At 42.6% G+C, this 20,510-nt stretch overlaps 1 protein-coding gene across 4 annotated transcripts in view; it reads right to left on the bottom strand.

Moving 5' to 3' along the window:
• Nucleotides 1-618: 618 nt before the first annotated feature.
• Nucleotides 619-20,510, bottom strand: part of sorcs2 (sortilin-related VPS10 domain containing receptor 2) — a 246,459-nt gene continuing 226,567 nt past the window's right edge. For 2 of the 4 annotated variants that reach the window (XM_035426346.1, XM_035426349.1), the window contains exons 15-28: nucleotides 18,380-18,500; nucleotides 17,911-18,044; nucleotides 16,931-17,059; nucleotides 14,787-14,958; nucleotides 13,348-13,534; nucleotides 12,304-12,437; nucleotides 10,432-10,555; nucleotides 8,678-8,790; nucleotides 7,755-7,877; nucleotides 7,100-7,199; nucleotides 6,545-6,586; nucleotides 5,545-5,647; nucleotides 5,128-5,285; nucleotides 619-4,723 (exon numbers count right to left, since the gene is read on the bottom strand). In XM_035426346.1, the coding sequence (XP_035282237.1) occupies nucleotides 4,659-4,723; nucleotides 5,128-5,285; nucleotides 5,545-5,647; nucleotides 6,545-6,586; nucleotides 7,100-7,199; nucleotides 7,755-7,877; nucleotides 8,678-8,790; nucleotides 10,432-10,555; nucleotides 12,304-12,437; nucleotides 13,348-13,534; nucleotides 14,787-14,958; nucleotides 16,931-17,059; nucleotides 17,911-18,044; nucleotides 18,380-18,500 (1,705 nt within the window). In that variant the 3' untranslated portion in view covers nucleotides 619-4,658. The remainder of the gene's footprint in view (nucleotides 4,724-5,127; nucleotides 5,286-5,544; nucleotides 5,648-6,544; nucleotides 6,587-7,099; nucleotides 7,200-7,754; nucleotides 7,878-8,677; nucleotides 8,791-10,431; nucleotides 10,556-12,303; nucleotides 12,438-13,347; nucleotides 13,535-14,786; nucleotides 14,959-16,930; nucleotides 17,060-17,910; nucleotides 18,045-18,379; nucleotides 18,501-20,510) is intronic. The other 2 variants (XM_035426347.1, XM_035426348.1) reach the window with 2 other exon arrangements.

Genomic DNA, 20,510 nt, shown 5'->3' with positions numbered 1-20,510 from the left:
AAGGAGAAAACTAATATGAAAAAGCAGATAGTTTTATCACAGATTTAATCCAGCTATAGCAAAGTCCATAGGAATTACAGTAGTGTGATAAAAATGACATCTACAGCACTGTACAAATCACCCAGCAAGACATGCATTCCATGTACTGTGATTAGCGATAGCATGGAATGTTTTATATGTACTGGGAATATTTAATGTGTGCAAGGTGAAAATTACAACTGTTTCTCCATAAGGCTTAATGCTGTTTTAGACAATTATTTAGAATTTTTCTAAGCTGTCAACAAAAAAATGCAAAAGCCAAGCATTTTATGAAGCTATCGTATTTTATGCAATAGCTAATTCATTAAGCACACAAAGTTATGAATGCATATTAACACTAATGAAAACTATGCCAGAGAAGGAAAGATTAAATTGCTAGATCATCTGAGAAAACTGCAGTCTGATGTCTGTGCAGTGCCACCTGGTGGAATGTGTGGGGTGTAACACTGCAATAGTGTAATTCTGATGGTGGTGATGGTGAAATTTTGACTAAATTATAAAACCCTGGCCAGCCTACGTTTAAAACACAACACACTGGGGTTGTACACAAACATGTAGATATACAGAAACACTCCATGGTTTCAGTTTCCTGAAGATGTTTAGTCTTTATTGAACAGATCAAATTATTAGAACAAACCTATACAGTTATGAGTGTGCTTAGTCCGGACGGTTGGTTATGTGCACTACGATCAGCTGAGTATTCAAACACTTACTGAAAACATTAATAATAAAACTGTGCAGTCAATTTCAAACATTTTGTGTCAACAATGAATCTCCTCCACAAATATATTTTTATTTTTTTTGACTACCCTCCCTGACTCCCCCACCCCCACACGCACAAAAAAAGAAATATCTCACGGACATCACATCACTAGAAAACTAAGAACAAGACATGTGCATATATATGTACAAAAGATACCCAAGCGACGCGGCACCACAAGGGTTTGAGTTCGGTGCCACTGGCTGAAGGTGGCTTTCTACAGTGGAGAAGGTGCAACTAGCAGGGTGAATCAAATACTGGTTTTGTTTCAGTTTTTTTTTTTTTTTTTTTTTTTTTGAAGACCAATGTAGAGAAGTACTGAAATCAAAGAAACGACATCAGTGATGGACAGTTCTGGTCCGGGAGAGCCACAGAGACCTCTGCATACCTGAAGGGCAAATGCGCCAGACTGACGGTTTGGTTTGCGTGGCCCGTGTTTTAAATACAGAGCGTACTTTGGAATACGAGAAGCCGAAGGGAACCCGCTGTCCCAGGACTCCTCTGAACTGGAACGAAGCCCAAAATTACACTGTTCATTGTTATTGCTTAATGCGAGCGCAAATCAAGTCTTTCGTATGATTTTTATTTACTGCATACAGTATTAGTAGGCTGAGAGCTTCTTTCCAGCATTTTAAAGTGAATATGAACCATCTGATTGGAAACCACAAGGCGCACTGGCTTGGCTGTCCGTAAGCAGGTCCATCCACCATTGACTGAACCATATTTTCTGGCGGCTTGGACTGGACTAGAGAGAATATTCAGCATTCCTTATTCAACAGTTAATCCCAGAATTAAGTGAGTAGTGCAATTCAAACCGGTAAATAATAAAATAAAGGATACATCAGCACTTGGTGGCAGAACTAAACGTGACTAATGGCTGTACTAACTCTACTACAAATATTCATAGCAGGCCTACACAGCACTGTAAACCACAGACCTATACAGTGGTGCTCATGTTTTTAATGAGTACAGACATTTAATGCACACAATAGCCTCAGGAAATCATTTCTGTTCTTCTTAGAAATGAGTTTAATGTTTCAACATATTCTGTTTTTAGTTTATAACTGAATGGGTTTTTTTTGTTTTGTTGTTTTTCTGTTGTTGTTTTTTTCTGGTTTTCATTGTGGTTTTTTCATGCTGCTGTTCCAGCTTTGTTCTCGATTATGTCCACCATAATGATGTATGTAATTATGCCCATGATAATCACCGTATGATTATGTTCCTGTGTGTTTCCCCTTGATTACCTTTAAGTCATGTGACAGAGAGCTGTAACAAACACCTGTACCAGTTTACAGAATCCAACAAAGCCTGTCGGCCCATCTGTAGAAGAGTAAAGAAGAAATAACTCTGAACTGGTAAATGGGCAGGATTATATGGAGTTACTTTGAATGTAACATTGATAATTTGTGAGTTAACTAAAAAAAATACCATCTCAGGCTACACATATATATAATATTCCTACACTGAGGAGAGAGAAAAAGGCGAACTATTGCTAACGATGTCGCGCTCACGTGAAAGTGCTCAAGATGAGTGGAGATGACCTTTCCAAAGCGGTGAAATTTTGGTGTTTATGTGAGATATTCATAATTATGTACATTTGTTATTATTTTTACATATACAAACCAAATTAAAGGGAAACTCCACTTCATGCACTGCCTAATATAGGCTCTATAAGGGCCACACAACCTGGTTTCAAGCACCAGTCACAACTCAGACCTTCTGAAGTTCTGAACTTTTTCGACCTCAGCAGACCGTCATGCTAACACTCGTACAGCCCATCAATGAACAGGATGGCTGCTGGAACCCACTCAAGTGAATTCATCCCAAAAGCACAGCATCAGTACGTATATGCGCACAGGTATGGAATTTCAACCCACCTTTCATTTCATTCATTCTGACCTTCGGGAGTAGGGGGTTGGGGTTATTGGGAGGTTCGTGATTGTTCGCAAGCATAGCATTTGTTATTCTTTGAGGAATAGCGTCTAAGCATTTACACTGAGCCGGAAAATTCTGCTCCTGAGGCTCCTTGGGACAAAGAATTACATTTTTTTCGGAGAGCTGCGGCTGCTTGACTGATCTCGCACAATACTGAAGCCTTCAATCGACTCAACCCACGTAATAAGTACCATAAAAAAGATAAATATAAAAAAAATACAAACACTTCATTAAAAAGAAGCTACGTGATTTATTCCACTGCGTTGTTAGATCGGTTTAAGATACGGTGAGCTAATGTAGACTCTAAGGGAATCGTTCATAAATAAAAATGTGCCCTTGCCTTTGCCACTCACACATTTACCCCACTTAGGGACTCCAGCACCCTCTAGAGTCTACGGATCGAACTGCAGTTTCAATGTCAGCCCTGCACTTGCCCATAAATAGGAGACCAGCGCCCTCAACAGTAAAAACCGTAACTTCAGTTTCAGGCACAAGCCTGTGACAGCACCCAGCTCTCTGGAGATAGGAATATTTTTGAGTTGTGTTTTTGGCATAATGAATTACAAGTAGCTCATTCTGAATTTATTTGATCGGCATTAGTGATCTGGACAGAGAACACACTGTGTATCCACGTAATAATAAACTGCAGTACGGATAAGACTAGGGATTTCGTATCACACACTGTACAAACAATGGAAACTTTTTAAAGCACTGCATTTGATTCCCGCCCCCAGTTTCACTCCACACTCTACATCTTCTTGTCCCAGATCTATTTTCAGACTCTTAACGAGGCTATTTCAGAAAGGCTGTTAAAGAGGCTGTTTCAGAATGTAAGCGAGGCAATTTCAGAAAATCTCTGAACAAGGCTGTTTCAGAATGACTCGTAATGAGGCTGTTTCAGAAAGACTCTTGGTGAGGCTGTTTCAGAATGACTCGTAATGAGGCTGTTTCAGAAAGACTCTTGGTGAGGCTGTTTCTGAAAGACTAAAGAGGCTCGTACACATAATTTGTGAGGCTTTTACAGAAAGACGAGGCTCATTCTCCTTCACAAGGCTCAAATGGTTCAAACTTTCCCACCTGTTCTTGAGGCAACTACAACCATTCTCTTACTGGATGCTGGACAGTATAGCAGGAACTGCACCACCAATTTCTGAGCAGCATGCATCTTCCCTAGACATTAGTTAAACTGAAGTAGTACCACAAAATGATTAAGATGACAGTTAAAAGGACTCCCCCCTGCGCTCTTCCTCCACAACGTGATTGAAACAGAAAGGAAAGGGGCGTTTTGTAGTTTTAACGAGTCTTTGGCTCCTGACCCAGGCCTCATTTCTGTTTCGGAGATAGTGTGGAATGTCACATGCCCGCAAGACACCTATGAGCAAATGCGTCGGCGCTCACCAAGGAGAGAAAGGGAGAGGACGAAAGAGACAGAATGGCATAAAGAACGCAAAAACCACCAAGAAAGAGACATAATGACACTGACAGGGAGAGACAAAAAGGCAAAGAAGAAAACAAAAGTATCTTGGAGGGCGTGGGAGAGATGCACCTGGTCTTAAGGGAGCAGACGTGTTCAGCTGGTGTTAGGGGAGCAGACAAGTTCAAAGGAAAAACAAACGAGCTCGTGGGTGGGTGTGCCGAAGTAAAGAGATTGGTGGAGAGCAATCGGGAGCACGGGTGCAGGTGGAGTCTCTCAGACCCTGTATGTTCCATACTGAAGGGACGGGATGGGGGGGGGGGGGAGAGGGGTTAATCCTGCTGTTTTCGGGAGGAGTGAGAGAGCGAGAGACAGAACAGGTTGCTGTAGTACTGCGGGTGTATAAATGGTCTGGTGGGGTTTTGGCCCCTCCGCCGCAGGCTTGGGGAGAGGGCCGGTGTAATAAAACAGAGAAGGCAGAGTCCGTGCTCTTCAGCCCCTCCGCAGCCATCAGCTGGTCAGGTAGCTGTGCAGCTCTCTCGAGTTGATGCTCAGCACTACGCCCGAGTGGTTACCTAGCAACGGGCGAGGACAGAGCATCAGGCATTCCGACATATCGGTGCGCATCTTCCCATTCACGCAGTCGTGACATATCACTGCTTACAGTTCAACTGAAACATCCACAGCAATACTGACCCCAAATATAACATCTGGTACTGAATAAACTGTATTATTGCATCATTATTATATCTATATAACACATTATAAAAATATATTAATAATATTATTTATCTTTATCCTCAAAGGCTTTTTGAGCACATATTTAGTAAAGTACTATTATTTTTATTATTTATTATTATTATAAAGCAGAATAGCCTCTGTTAAAAGCAAACAACTTGTTTAATGGTATTTGGTTGTTAGTGAAATATACAGAACTACAAGTTGGTTAGTTGTCAAAAATATCTAAATTTTGCTCTACCTCCTGAGTTACCTAGGGTCTGTGAGTCCAAGTCATCATCGATAAACTCCTCCCCCTGGATGATGTTCTGTGTGTCCTCGCTGTGATTGACAGGGCTGGTCATCTCCTGTTCCTTCTCGTTGTGCATCTGGGCATAGACATTCCTTCCTGGGAGTTTTCTGGAATGTTCCAGGGACAGAGTTAGGTCTCAACTTTCAAGAGCCTAAATCCGCAAAGGGTATTCAGTCCACCAGACAGTGATCTGCTTATTATTGTTTAATGCATGTCAAGAGATATATTGTCCTGGTTTTCAAGGGGACTCTAACACTATTGAAAGGCCAGCACAGAGAGGAAGCTAACCCACCCTTCCTGTTTTAAACTCCTCCTCTTAAACATTGTGAGATAATGTACAGTGAAGAGCCCTTGTGAGATGCTCACCTCTTAAATTTGTAAAGGATGAAAGCTCCAACGGCAACCAGGCTGATAACAAATATTAGAGCCAGAGCCCAAACGCCTGCTCCAGCCATGCCCCCCTGGGAGCCTGCAAAGTGAGAACACATGTGTTACAATAAACATGCAAGCACACACACACACACAAACACACACACACACACTCTGTCTCTCTCTCACACACACTCACACACATACTCTCTCTCTCTCTCTCACACACACACACACACCTATACAGTAAACACACATGTAAGTCACACCACACAAATACACACAGGCATGAACACACCAATAAGCCTCAATACACACACACGCAAACACACACACACCTGCGACTGTATTGTTAGTTTCCTGTGAGGCTGCAATACACAGTTAACACAAATCAGGGTAAGGCTATAACAAGCTATAACCTAACCACACAACACGCAGAGAACGCATGCCACAGTACACAGACAACACTGAACTATACCAGCTCTACTAACATCAAACAAAACACACAGCATACGTCAGGCCCTAAAGAACAGTATGACACACACCCACACACACACACACACACACACATACACATGCATGCACACACACACACACACATTCATATGTGCGCACACACACACACACACATGCATATGTGCACGTACGCACACACACTCATTAATCATGGCAATTGCAAAACTGCCAATACAGATTAAATGCAAGTAAAGCAGTAAATAAAATAAATAAATAATTAAATAAAGACATAACTATCGAAGAAGCAGAGTTTGAAAGCGAACAGGTTAAATGTGCGATAATCAGACCGTATTTCCACATAATTGTTCATAGTTTCAGAGGCATTTGACTGGCGCTATGAGGATTGTGTCATTAGAGAGATAGCTCATTCTCAGAGAAAGCAGCATAGCACAAACCCAAGCAAAGTTAAGTAGAGTGTTTTAAGGAAGAGAAATACGTAGGAGAACAAACAGGCTTTTTTTTCCCATAAGCGGAGACCCACCGGTTTCTGTTGCATGGGTTGATGTGTCTCTTGTTATTTCTCCTTTGAAATACATCCATCAGAATATATTATGGATTTACATTAAAGTCGCACCAGAGAAAACAGACTCAAACAAAATCAATAGCCGAGTCAATTATTCGCAAATTTAAATTCACTTCACGTTTATGAGCAGAACTCACCAGCACTCCTCATCTGCTACACCAGATTTATGTTTATATTTAAGATAAATATCAAATACCTTACAAATCCTGTAAGTTTTTATGTGAACGGGCACTCAGAGATTTATAATGGTAACCGGATGATGACTCATTCTTAAGCATTTCACAGGCTAATTGCTTGATCCATGACTATTGCTACACACTCACTGTAAATGTACACATATGATATATTGTCTTGTGGCCACAAAACTTGACAGCACAGGCAATATATGGTCCTACACTGCACAGCAGCTATAGTATCTGGCAGTGATTCTACGAGATGTCACAGCGTGAGCTAAAGCACCATTTTATGTGGTTCTGGGCAGGCAACCAGTCATGTCACAGAAGGACGGGTTACCTGAATCGGGGTCAGCCAGGGTCACCAGCACCACCAGACCCCCCCTCACAATGAAGCTGACGTTGTTCTCATTGAAGGCCTGCTTTATGGCGGGAATCCTCTGAAAAACACAACATTGGCATGTCATTCAGCTGACACACACACACACACACAAACTGGCAAACAAAACCGCACACACCCCATGCATGCGTATACCACCATCTGCATATACCTAGGTGTGGGTAGATCTGGCCCACGTACCATGAGAGCCAGCTGTATGATATTTATGAGAGCCAGTTGTATGGTATAAATTATTTGACTGCTCATTGACATAGCATAGGCAACTTTGTTCTGAAACAGAACGTTTACAAGGCAGGACCTGACCACAGAGAGGGTGGAGAAAAGTCTTTCTAAAACAACCGACTATACATTTGGGTTTTTGGAAAGTAAATGATCATCATGGTACATCATATAACAGATGCCCAGCAGAAACCCTTAAAAAAAGCAAGCAGTGTATGTGTGAAACCAGAAAATAATCAATCCACCGTTCAGTGACTTAACAAACAGCAGCACACACCTCTCTGTGTGATTCTCTCTGTCCAAAAACAAACGCTTCATAGCCACTTTGCTGTTCAGTGTATACGGGGAAACACATAATGTCTGTCGGAAAGTCTACCTTATCAACAAACACACTGCGCTTAGCCGGTTTGCTCTCCAGTGGAAGCACGTACAGGTCCGCTGTGGTTGGTAGACCTGGCCTCACCATGGTAACCAGGGATTCCTGTGGAATTCCAGTGATCTGAGGGCAAAGGGACATTAGATTAGAACTACAGTCATAATAGAATGTCCAAGAAAGGCCAAGACATAGCTTTAGATATCGGAACAGAGCTGAACCAAAAACCATTCCTGTACAGTGTAATCTGATGAATATTCGTCGTGCTTAATAGAATATTACATTCACATGCAAGCATTTAACAGATGCTATAATTCAGAGTAAATTAAATAAGTGTATACATGTACTGTAGTTTTATCCAATGAACAGTACTGAAGTCATCAAGCTTATAATCGATGGTAACTGTCAATACATAATCATACAACATGAAATTAGATGCCATAGCAGGTACAAGAGGGAGAGAATGTCATTTTATAAAGATGACAATGGGTTAAGGGGTAATTGTATTGCTATGGCTAGTAAACACATGCAAAGTGCTCTGGGTTTAGCATCAGATGAGCCAAGGCACGGTTTAAATAGGTGTGCTTTCAGTCGGCTGTCTTCATTTCAGTGGGGAGCTCATTTCAGTTGCAGGACAGAGAAGCATAATGACAGAGAGGATGGAAGCATAATGACTGAAGAAGACAGTAAGGTGACCAGCGAATGTGGATTGTAGTCTGGCAGGAGCTTAAGGCTTGATAACAGTTTTCAGGTAAGCGGGCATCATTCCACTTGCTGAACCATTAGTCATGGCTAGAGATTCGTATTTTTAACATGACATGAAAAATGAGGCAATATAAATGAGTCCTTCCTGGAAAAGTAAAAGTAAAGTTCACTCTAATTTAAACTGACAGTGGAAATGTTTATCACATGTGGGCAGAATATACCTTGGCCAGGATCTTGGTCACGACCTGCCCAATATCTTCTCTCCATTCGGGAATGTTGGGGTTGAACTGGTCAAGGTTCCTGCTGAAACTCAGAGGGATGACCTGGAACTGATCTAAAACAGAGCAGAGCAAAGGAGTAAGGGGTCAAAGGGGAGGGACCGCAGCCAGCGGTCGAAGTGAACGCGACGCTGATCTACCAATCTTAACCCTACATGGACGCATCACTACGGCAACGTGACAGAAATCAGACCAAGCCTGCCTACGGCAGATGGAAGCTGTGAGACATAATTAACTGTAATTGAATCTGACATTTCAGGCTGGTTGTAAACAGTAATCGGTGGTATGGAGGCCTTTCCAGAGACATAGACAGCGGTTTGGAGGCTGCTTCGACACTGCGATGACACAGTAATGCTGACTTGGCAGCTCTCTGGTGAGATGGGGGAAAATTAGGAGAGAGAGATACAAGCCAGCGGGAATGTGTCAGGAATAATTAGATTCATTTCCTGTAAACAGAGCATTTATTTTACGCTCCATTTACACAGACTTGCTAACTATTTCCATCACTCCTGAACATATGCCTGAACTTACCTCAGCCGTAAAGCTTACTGATTTCCTAACCCTAACCTTAATTTTACACCCAATCCTAAGTTAAGGATAACAAATAGACCATTTTGACCTAAAAACAAACTAAACCTTAATATTAGGTTACATGAGTGATGGTGAACCTAGCATAATGCTAGTTTGCTGTCTGGCCCAGTTGCAAGGGACTAGAAAAACATGTTTGTTGCTAAGTATAGAGTTTGGCATATTTGCTGGAATACTTAACTAACATTTCCAATGCAATAGAATAACATATTTTGAAACTATTGTTTTGATTACAATCATGCTCTCTGTTGGTAAGCTGTTGTATAAGTGGGATATTGACCTCTGGCTGGGCATTATGTAGTCTGAATGCCTGAAGCGGAGGTACTGAATTGTCTGAAGTGAACACCCACCCCTTCGGTCATTATCCTTTAGAAAAAGATTGTTTATTTCCTGAAAGGTATACTCCTAAATATACTCAATGAAACGTCTGGGATTTTAAGTACACTACATTTAGAGAATATTTTGCCAATTTATCACCTTTCCCATCCAATGTACTCCAACAACTACTGTATACACAACAGTAGGTAAGTGAGCCACAGTAGTGGCTAGATTTGAGGCAGACTTCAGTCATGTTTTGCTGCCCTTTTCAGGTCAAAAAAAGCCACCATCAAACATTGAGAGAAATTCCCTAATACTTTCTTGAAAAGATTTAAAAAATACAGAGAATATGACCTCAATGTGTCCTCAATGGCGGTTACAGCCAAGGACGCAGTTACGCATTATCGGCAAACTTCCCAGTGTGGTGTGGAATATTGCCTGCTCTTGGAAAGTGTGCTTTTTTAATGAATTTATAGGGGAATAATCTGAGGCAGGCCTCGCAAACAGCCGTTGTCATGTAACAGGATAAATGTTCGAGAATATTAATGACTGCAAAAGACATCCTACATAAATCATCTCACAGTGAGGGATACGTTTCTCTGCAACAGTTATAACTGATTATATTATCACATGCCAGATTGAATATGTATGTATTGTTAAGCAAATCCACTACCAAATTATGTGTAATTGATGTACTGATTCAAAGAGCAGGCATTCTTTTTCAGGTAGCCGGCAGTCATTTTGTAAACAATTCTCCGGTGTTGGTCTGGGGGCTTTGGCATGCATCTTACCGAACACACGGACAGTTCTGGTGTCCTGGACCATGGACCGGCCATTTGAGGCCTGGACGGTGACCGACACCTCTCCTGTCTCAGGGAACTTGGTGATAACGCTGTTCTCCAGAGAGAGCTTGGGCTGATAAAGACAAAAAAGAGCCCATAATTACCAATATAATTACAACCGGAAATCAGATACATAACAAGAGACAAACACAAATCAGATCCATAACTAGAAGCAGACATGAATCAGATATAACTAGAGAGAGACATAAATCAGATCCATAACTGCAGACAGAGACAGAAATCAGATCCATAACCAGAGACAGACAAAAACAGTTCCATAATTGTACATACAAAGATCTGATCCATAACTACAGACAGACAGAAATAAGATATATAACTACAGATAGACTGAAATAAAATCCACAATCAAAGGCATGATTAGAAACCAGATCCATAAGCCCAGACACCGAGAGAAACCAGGTCTAAAACCACAGACACAAAGTGAAAACAGGTCTAAAACCCCAGACACAGTGAGAAACCAGGTCTAAAACCACAGACACAGAGAAAATCCACAGCCATAACCAGAAGAGATAAACAAGATCCATAACCACGGACAAACCACAGACACAAGGAAAAACTAAAATACAGATAGAGGAGTACAAAGGGAAAATGACCAAACATTTGAGCCAAAACAGCTTCCAACCCCATGTTTCAAGAAAGAACAACATAGCCAAACAAAAAAAATGTGCTAAAATCTCAATTCAAACTCAAACCACACAGAACTGGATCACAGAACAGTTTCCGTAAAACCCGAGATATTTTTTAATTTATGTTTAAAATGCCTGGGGCTTTTCAGAGGCTGACAAACACTGAGAAGAATCTAACACATCGGTGTCTTTCAGGGGAATCTTTTCTCTAAATGTGTTTCCTTTCAAAAATGAGCAGAAGCAGCATAAATTCTCACTGCCTATAATCTGCATTATACAACACACCACCAATTATGATAATATACAGACAAACAAACCAGAGAAAACCAACAAAAGATTATAGACTGCAGCTGGTGCTCTAATTCAGTGTAGAGAAAAGAACGGAAAACAGAAACATTACCAGCAGCCGAAAAAAACTATGTAAGCGAGATTTCCCTGCAGCAGAAATGCATATGTAAAGAAATACATACATACATTTTCATTGTCTGAGGATATGAGTAATAGTCTATTTGTTGGTTACCATGGCTGCCCTGCACCAATAACTGCGCTTTCTGACACAAAGTGACAGATTCACTGCATTAAAACAACAGCTAGTAATCTGATGAAACTGAAAAAGACAGTTTCATAGAGGAACACTTTAGATGACACATGGGATGCACAGAATGTAGAAGGAATGGTTTTATTGATCTGTGTTCACTCTGATGTAGCATAACAAATTATTAGGATTATGATTTCAGAGAAATGTGTTATTTGATTTACTGGGTGTGTAAAGCAATGCAATCAAAAATAGCTGGTTCAGAATAAGAAGGATCTTCTACAATGCGTGCAAGGTAGGTATGTGAAAACATGGATTCTTGAAACGCATTCTCAGTAACTCACTGATTAGAACCAATTATGGTGCATTGCTAGGGAGGCTAACTTTCCATTTGGGACATGGCAGTAAGTTATTGGCAGTACATGGCGGCTGCAGAAAAATCTATAGTAATATACTGTTTAAAAACATGGAGCTGAAAAAGGCTTAACTAGTAATGTATATGCAGCAGAAAAAGACCTTCTTTTCATATTTGAGAGTAAATACAAAATACTAGTAGGAGAACTGAAATGTCTTTTTGGTGAATGAAAGCTTTGTTCTTTGTTAAGCTGTGTTGCAATGTGAATCACAGATGTTTTGCACCTGGAGGTTGTTGCCGATCCACCAGTAGAAGACAGTGAGGTTGGTGGCAGCGGGAAGCACCACAGCAGTCAAATTCACTTCCTGGTTTATCCCAGCGATGGGAACTACTTCCAGGTGCACTTCTTGTAAAGGGGCTACATCCATAACAGAGGAGATGGAGATGGGTTAGCACTCACTGTCCCCCCCCCCCCCACCCCAACAAGTTCAGTTAAGCCTGAAAAATATGTACAGTAATCCCCCGCGTAACTGCCTCCCACATAAGCGACCTGCCGGATTATCCAACGCCCTCATTTCGATGCTAATGTCAATTTCTCATTCTAATTTACATCCTGTCAACTTTTAATGTGAGTGCAGTACATTAACAGCACATCCATACTTGTGTAATTATTGCCAGCTAGGGCTGCTAGACCTCCCCCGCAGTACGGGATTGATAGTCTATGTTCGCTGCGCTGTGAAAACAATTAAATGGGAACAAAATGGTTTGTTGAATTAATTTAATTTTGCATATTCACATTCTGAAATGGCATCGGCTGCCATGTTTTTTTTTCCAGTTTATCCAACATTTCATGTGTTCCCTCTAGTTTTATTGAGGTCAGTTATGTAGGATTTTACTGTATTAACATTTGTTTATAAGTAAATGTGAAAAATTCTGGTTATCCTGCAGTAAAATTCTCTAGGTCTTGACAGAGATAGAAGGGTCATGCAACTGTGGCCTTTAGGATCAATATTTAAAAAAAAAAAAAAAAAAACTGTGACAGAATTACATTTTATCAGAGGAAAAGCAATTCTTACAGAACTTAAGCTTATCAGAAAACAGTCATCAGGTCCAGATACCTGTCCCTTTTGAAAAATTCAACAGAAATATAACTCACAGCATTATCTGACATATGGGGTTAAGTAAACTGCAGCATATAATCAGTAAGCTGAACAGTTTTATCAGTTAAAGATTCGGCTGGAAGCCCTTCTTTGCCTCCACATAAGCAAACAGTGTGCAAATAGCTGATCAACGTCCCAGCATGCACCTCAGAGGCGAGTGCCACTCACCGTTGACCTGGATGTAGACAGTGGCTTCGCTGTGGCCGGACGGGTTCTCAGCCTTCACGGTGACCCGGTACACGCCCGGCTTCTCGTAGCGGTGCTGGATGGGCTCATCCGTCACGGTCAGGTTCCTGTAGATGGCCCGTACCCCATCACCTAGGTCCACCTGGTACTTAGTGTTGGCCGTGTCACCCTGCAAAGACAAGCAATGTGAGAATGCAATACAAAATGGCTGCCCATGGGCTATTGATAGAAACTAATGTGGGGATAACTGGGGGAAACGTGACTGACTCAAAAACACTGCATCCTTGGTGGGTTTCAAGTCATAGATAGATAATGGCACGAGCAAAGGCTCCAATCCATGATGTCATAGGTCCATAGATTCCAGGCTACCCCTTTTACTGATGCGATCCTCTGAAGGCATGGAATTCATGGAACTCATGGTTCTAATCGTTATTTAAACCTTTTTTGTCCTTTTTTAAAGGTGGATAAAAACATGATTATATGTAACTATCAGCTCAATTGCTCAGCCTAATTCCTTATTTACTGTATGAGCAAAGGTGAAATAAAAAGGCAGATTTTTGTGTAAAACACATCACTGAACACCAAAGGCTTGTGATGGCATCTTTGCTCATTTTAAGGTTATTTCTTGGCTATGGTATGTGCCATTTAACCGCTGAACCGCAGAACAGCAGAATACCAGCCCTCTGAAGTGGGTATTTTACATTATAAACGGCAAATAGACTGCCAAAGACAAAAGGGAAAAGATGATTTAGTCTGTGCAATGTGTATCTTGTTATCCATTGCATAATGTGTTTACTTTCTAGCTCTGAGTGCCAGTCTGGGGAGAGAGGAGAGAGAGCACTTGTGAGACTGAGCTGTTGAGTGTTTCTGAGCTGTGTGGGTTAGAGGCTTACACGAGGAGAAAAGAGAAAGAGTGTGTGCGTTTGTCTTTTTTATCTTCAGCTTTTATCTCGGTCTTCTCTGATTGTGTTCACTACATTGTAAGAGTCTCTCCAATTTCTCCAAACCCTGCTTTTTTTCTGTGGCTTAAGTATGAGCCTGAAGAACAGGCCTCTGTGTGGATTTAACATGTCCCCTGATCTCATGGTAACTCCTCTCAGTCATCACAGGCAGCTCTGAGAAGAATGAGCAGATTTATCAATCTCCCCAACCCTCTCACAGTTGAGAAAGGCAGACAAAAGAGAATTGGTTATGGTGCTCACGCACTTACTCAAAGAAACACACAAAACCAAGATCCATGCAGACACACTCTCATTCACGTACGTACACACGCAGACATGCACAGACATGAACGCTCTCACACACACACGTGCACACACGCACACACGCACACACGCGCGCGCACACACACACACACATACACACACATACTCACACAAAGCTATCTGTACACAGTGCACTGTGCAGTGGCCGTGTCTTACCTGTTCCTGATGGATGATGAAAGTGATGTCATCACCAGGCGCCACAGCCAACATTTGACCCTTGACACCAAGCTGCAGGCCATTAGGGGACAGCAGAGGGCAGGTGTGCTGTTTGGAGCTCTGCTGCTTGTTCACTCCTCCCTCACACACATTGGAGACCACCTTCCGGTAGCTGCCATCAGAACACAGCCATTTACATAGCAATGGGAAAATACAGTACAGTTAAGATGACTGAGGTTCTGCCCTACTCCTGTTTTTGAACCTGTTCTTGAATATTATGATTTGTAGCAGCATCATTTTTTGTAGTTCGCATTTGATAGCATTGCTTTTTGTGTGCCGTCGAGAAGAAACAGCTTTCTGGTTCACAGACACGAAACCCCCAACTGCACAGAGCAACAGGGGCTCCTCGTGACAATCACCTGCCCCATTATAAGCAGCTTCAATGCCTTTGAATCGAATTTCTGGGATTCTGTGGTCTCAGCCTCTGCTTGAGATTGAAAAGCCACAGATGGCTGGTTGCAGGGGGTGGAACTCGGACACAGTGAAATGTGGTGGTTAGGTGTAGGCAGGGAAGCTATATTATTGCTTGCTATGGGGTACTGGTTAAGGGTAAACTGGACATTTACAATGCTGTGAAAAAGCATTCGCTCCCTTCCTGAGTTCCTCTATTATTGCATATTTGTCTCACTAAATGATTTCATATCTTAAGATAAAATGTTATATTTGGCAAAGGCAAACCGAGTAAACACAAAACACATTTTTTTTAAAATTATTATTTAATGTATTTAATGAAAAATGTTATCAAACACCTACAACACCCACATGAAAATGTAATTGCCCCCTTAAACTTAAGCGGTATATATTATATTATATAAATATAGTGTAATGGTTGCCGGTTAAGTTCCTAAGAGGGGCACTGCAATTGAGTGGTGGAATTGGGAAGAGCTTCTTCAGTAAATAAACCAGCTATATAAATGGTCAGTATGTAATGTTGAAAACAATGCATTCAGGGTCAGTGTTCTTGACACAAATGTCTGTTAAATGCTTGGCAATGATACAAACTGATTAAGCCAGAGCAGCGATTAAATGATTGGGTGTACTGTAGGGACAGAGGGGTTAAGTTTTCTTTAGCTAGGGCTAAATGAACATCAAGGGCCACGATGGAAATAAGTCTCGGACTTTGGCGTACTATCTTTGACAATTTCTCCATATGTTTTAACCAGTTTTTAACCATATGAAAATTGTCAAATAAACTAAATTAAACTAGGAATCTGGAATGAGAATGGAAGACACGGGTGTGATCATGTGTGGTGATGAGTGGTTTACGAGAGTTTTGGGTATGCTGAGGGGTTACCAAGGACTGAGGGAGCTGATAGGGCCACTGGCGTGAGTTTGGGAGTGGGCGGGGTTCACTGGCATGTGGTGGGGTGAGAGGGACACTGTTCAGAAGGGGGTTATGACAGTGTGATGCAAACGGAGAGAGACGCCTTCCCAGCCGGGCGGTCCGGCTAACAGAGCCTCCGCTGTGCTTTACCTCGGACCGCAAAGATCACATGCGATGGTTAAGCCTGATGAAAGAGGCATCTGTCATTCCCAGCTTAACTCTGCAGTCTGCAGTCTGCAGTCACGCTCTACTTATTACGGGCCGTTCTGATGAGAACGGATGGCCCGGGCACGGAGACGTGTGCTGGAGGGCGCCGAGTTCGCGAGACCACTGGGTCCGCCAGACAGCGTTGAGACTATATGAGTGTTGACTCTGTGAAACGGTGCCTTAGAACAGTGTTGGGCAAGTAAGATACGTGTTGGGTTTGAAAGACAGTGTGATGGGTCTGTAGCTCAGTGTGATGGGTCTGTAGTACAGTGTGATGGGTCTGTAGGACAGTGCGCTGGGTCTGTAGGACAGTGTGGTGGGTCTGTAGCTCAGTGTGATGGGTCTGTAGGACAGTGTGTCGGATCTGTCGGATAGTGTGATGGGTCTGCAGGACAGTTTGGTGGGTCTGTAGCTCAGTGTGATGGGTCTGTAGGACAGTTTGTTGGGTCTGTAGCTCAGTGTGATGGGTCAGTAGGACAGTTCGTTGGGTCTGTAGGACAGTGCAATGGGTCTGTGGCTCAGCGTATTGGGTCTGTAGGAGTTAGGCACTCACCCTGTGCTGGATGCGTAACTCTCGCCCAGTTGACAGTCCTCGGGTGGGGAGTCTGGGTCGTGCCAGAAGTCTGCAAAGCATCGATCACCTTCCGCTTTCATGCTAGGTGCACGCTCGAATCCATAATCACTGCGTGTAGAGAGGAGAGCAACGGACTCAAAATTCAAATCCCACCACCTGTCTGTCATCTGTCAGCTAATCCTGCAAACACACAAGGCTGTTAATACCGAAAGGCACGATTTCCTCCATCATCCCAACCTTTATTAAAATACCTTTTTTAAATGTCTTTTAATCCTCTGATTTCTCTTTCATTTTTCTCTCAGGAATACCACATCTCATTAGCAAGCCTGTCCTGTCAGTGCGATATCCTCCGCAAATTCGGAAAAGGTGCTGCCAGCTGACGGTTCTCCTCACTGAGCGGTTCACCAGCTTAGCCTCGCAGCCCCTGTTCGGGAAGATGGCCCCGCTAATGCACCTGCCGTAGGCAGACTACCCAATTTACCAGATGAGTCATTCCAGTGCAATGAAGCAGGCAGTACCCTCCATCGGGGGTGACACTAAAACCAATTATGAACCCCCCAGAAGGACTGAACATACGTTTTAGCAGGACACCCCACCTGGTAACATTCTAGAACATATTTTTTGTGGATGCGCAAAGACTCCATTTGAAACTGGGTCCTTCTTCATATCTAAACAGGCTCAATGGCACTATTTCCATCATTAAGCATTCTTATGTTCTCATGTTCTTATGTGAACTTGTGCTTGTGTGCAGGGGCACCATATGAGGAGAGGGAGTTTTCAAGGGCCCTGACTGACAGGGTTATAGTGCTGTAATTGAGCAGGGATGGGGTGGCCCTGGGTCAAGTGGCTCAATGTGGTAGGGGCCCAAATCCCTGGCAGCACCCGTGCTTGTAGGAGTCCAGTGAGGCCCAGTGAAGCGCATGGTCTGAAGACTCTTTGGGGCCTGTATCCCTGCTCACCAGCTGAAGTCTCTCTCTGAGCACTGGCAGGGCTTGGCCGTCAGAGCGGACGTGAAGCTCTTCCCTTTGATACAGAAGGCCGACTCCTTCCTCTTCCGGTAGCTCCTCTCCTGTCCCATGATGCAACGCTCGCCCTGAAGGCAGAGAAGCTATTATTTGAATTTTGACTGTCACAAGCTTTTGAAAAAGAAGTAATTTTACTCACAGTGGAAATTCTGAGCTGAAGCTGCTCACTTGAGAGACTACCAGATGGCATACATGACAGTGTGAAAGTAAACCTTAAATCAGTATGTGAGGTATATGTTTATCAGCCAGCATGGTTAAGATGATTTTAGGTTTGATTCCCTGGGTAAAGCCATCGTGCTTGAGCAAAATACTAACATCAGTATATACATGATAAATGTATTGCTCGATAAAATGAAAATATGTTAGATGTGAGCGTAGAATGTTTCCTGAAAAAGAAAGTAACCTGCAGATCGGTCAGTTTCCAGGAGTCGTAGTCCGCCTCCGTGCACTGCCTGGGGAAGGACTGGCGGAAGTCCACCTTCACTAGCTCCCAGTCCGACCGGTAGCTGATATGACCGAACACGCTACACGGGAACACGAAGAAGAAAATCACTGTCTGCACAAGAAACAGACTTAGAGCCGTGAGTCAGTCTCAGCGAGAAACACTCCGAAAAGTCCTCCATATCAAAACTTTACGACCAAGTAGGGTTTGACGAAAGCTCTTTGCAACAATGTGTAGGCGTAGTCCTCATCCCTTTTTTTCTGGCTTTTATAGTCCTTTTGGCAGATATGCCAGGATAATAAAGGCTTTTCACATCAATTTTGCCAAATATTGTCAAGAGTGCCTCGGAGCCATGTTGATGTAAAAGCAAAGGTATAATTATCAACTGCGCTTTGCACAGGCATTAACTTCAGGTTGCACTTTTCTCCTTCAAATACTGTGTCAAGAAGGGTGTTAGATTTCACATGGGTGGTAAGATCCATATATAATGTCACATTTACCCTTAAGTATAGGCCAGGTGACATTTGTCCACAAACCATGCTTGACAGAATAATGTGGGATCAAATTCATTACAAGAAACTGCCACTGCATCTGTAGGTAAGGTACTTGAATTTCTCAGGCAAATATCTCATTATCTGCAGCTGTATAAATGGGCAATATCCCAAAAAATTATTGAAAAAGAACAAACAAACTTGGAAACAGTGTTAAAAAACAATAACAACAATAATAATGGAATCTGGCTGTCCAATGACAAAGGTTCTATACCAAAAAGCATTGTTTGATAAGATCAAGGGCAAGCCCAGTTCAGGTATATGAGAACTGCGGTTGCGGCCCCAATCACATGACATTATACAACCAATGAGAGCCTTTGCCATGTAGTCCAGGGAACAGAGCATTATGTCTAAGGGGGCGAGGGGTAATATTTCTCAGGCAGTCATTAACATTCCCTAATGAGCAGCGATTCACTTGAACGATCTCGAAAATTAGATGTTTATTGTATACACTATGTTAATGAAAGATGTCTATTTGGCTATGTGCCGCATCAAAGCAACACAAATGGAACTTGGTTCTGTCAGGATTCTCTCACACAGACTTTTACACATCACACTAATATGCCAAACTGAAGGTGGGGGAGATGAACTTTCACAAAGTTCCACTAGGTGGTGGCCTTTAGTTTAACAAACATGACAAACACATGCCATGTAGAAACAGGCATTGAGCAAACTAAACATTGAACATGTGGCAGTTTCCCTTTCATTGACATGATGCCCGGCTAAAAAAAAAATATTCAGAAAGGGGAAAACAAAGCGCGGTGCTGTCTGAGTGTATCTTCCAACGAGCAGAATAAACATGGACAGATTTAAGCTAAGCCAAGGGAACGTGCTAAGCGACAGAAAGCTGGAAGCGCTCGCGGACTGAGCGAACACGTTCAGCATTTCCTCTCCGTAAGCCAGCAGGCACTCCCGGGGCTCGGTAGAGCAGGCGAGCTCTTTCAGGCGACTGCTTTAGCGCGTCGCTAAAGCCATGTGCGCGACAGCGCATGCTGCTCACTGTTGACTGAGCAGCGGTGCCACGCCACCTCTTCCTTGCCTGTGCCTGCTCAGTCAGGGAGGTCAGCCATGTTCTGCAGCTCCGCACGTCAGGGTGAAGGGACTGGTCTGAACTACACTGAGGGTTTAGTAAGAATATATGGCTTCACACTTTACACTGATTACTGTGGATGAGGGTGTAGAAGAACACATAGGTTCACACAGTTTAGAGCTGCCTTGTTCACTCTGAGGATAAGGGTGAACAGACAGGTGTATACTCATCATGGTCGCCTTGTTAATTCTGAGGACAAAGGTGAATAGATAAGTTCACACAGATTCTGCTGCCACATTGAACAGAGAGGGTAATACACTAAGAGCTGCCCTGCTTACTCTGATAACAAGGGGGAACAGAAAAGTGCATAAACTTTATGGCTCCCTTGTTTATTGGGTTATGACTGCCTTAATTACTCTCAGCTCCGAGGAAGAAACGAAGAACAGGCATGTCTGAGCGGTTTTCTGCTGCCCCATTGCCTATGAAGACAAGGGTGAATAGAAAAACATGA

This window comes from Anguilla anguilla, chromosome 7 (assembly GCF_013347855.1).
Source record: "Anguilla anguilla isolate fAngAng1 chromosome 7, fAngAng1.pri, whole genome shotgun sequence".
Classification (NCBI taxonomy): domain Eukaryota; kingdom Metazoa; phylum Chordata; class Actinopteri; order Anguilliformes; family Anguillidae; genus Anguilla; species Anguilla anguilla.
The sequence above is the reverse complement of the archived record's forward strand: the minus strand, read 5'-3'. Positions and strand labels throughout refer to the sequence as shown.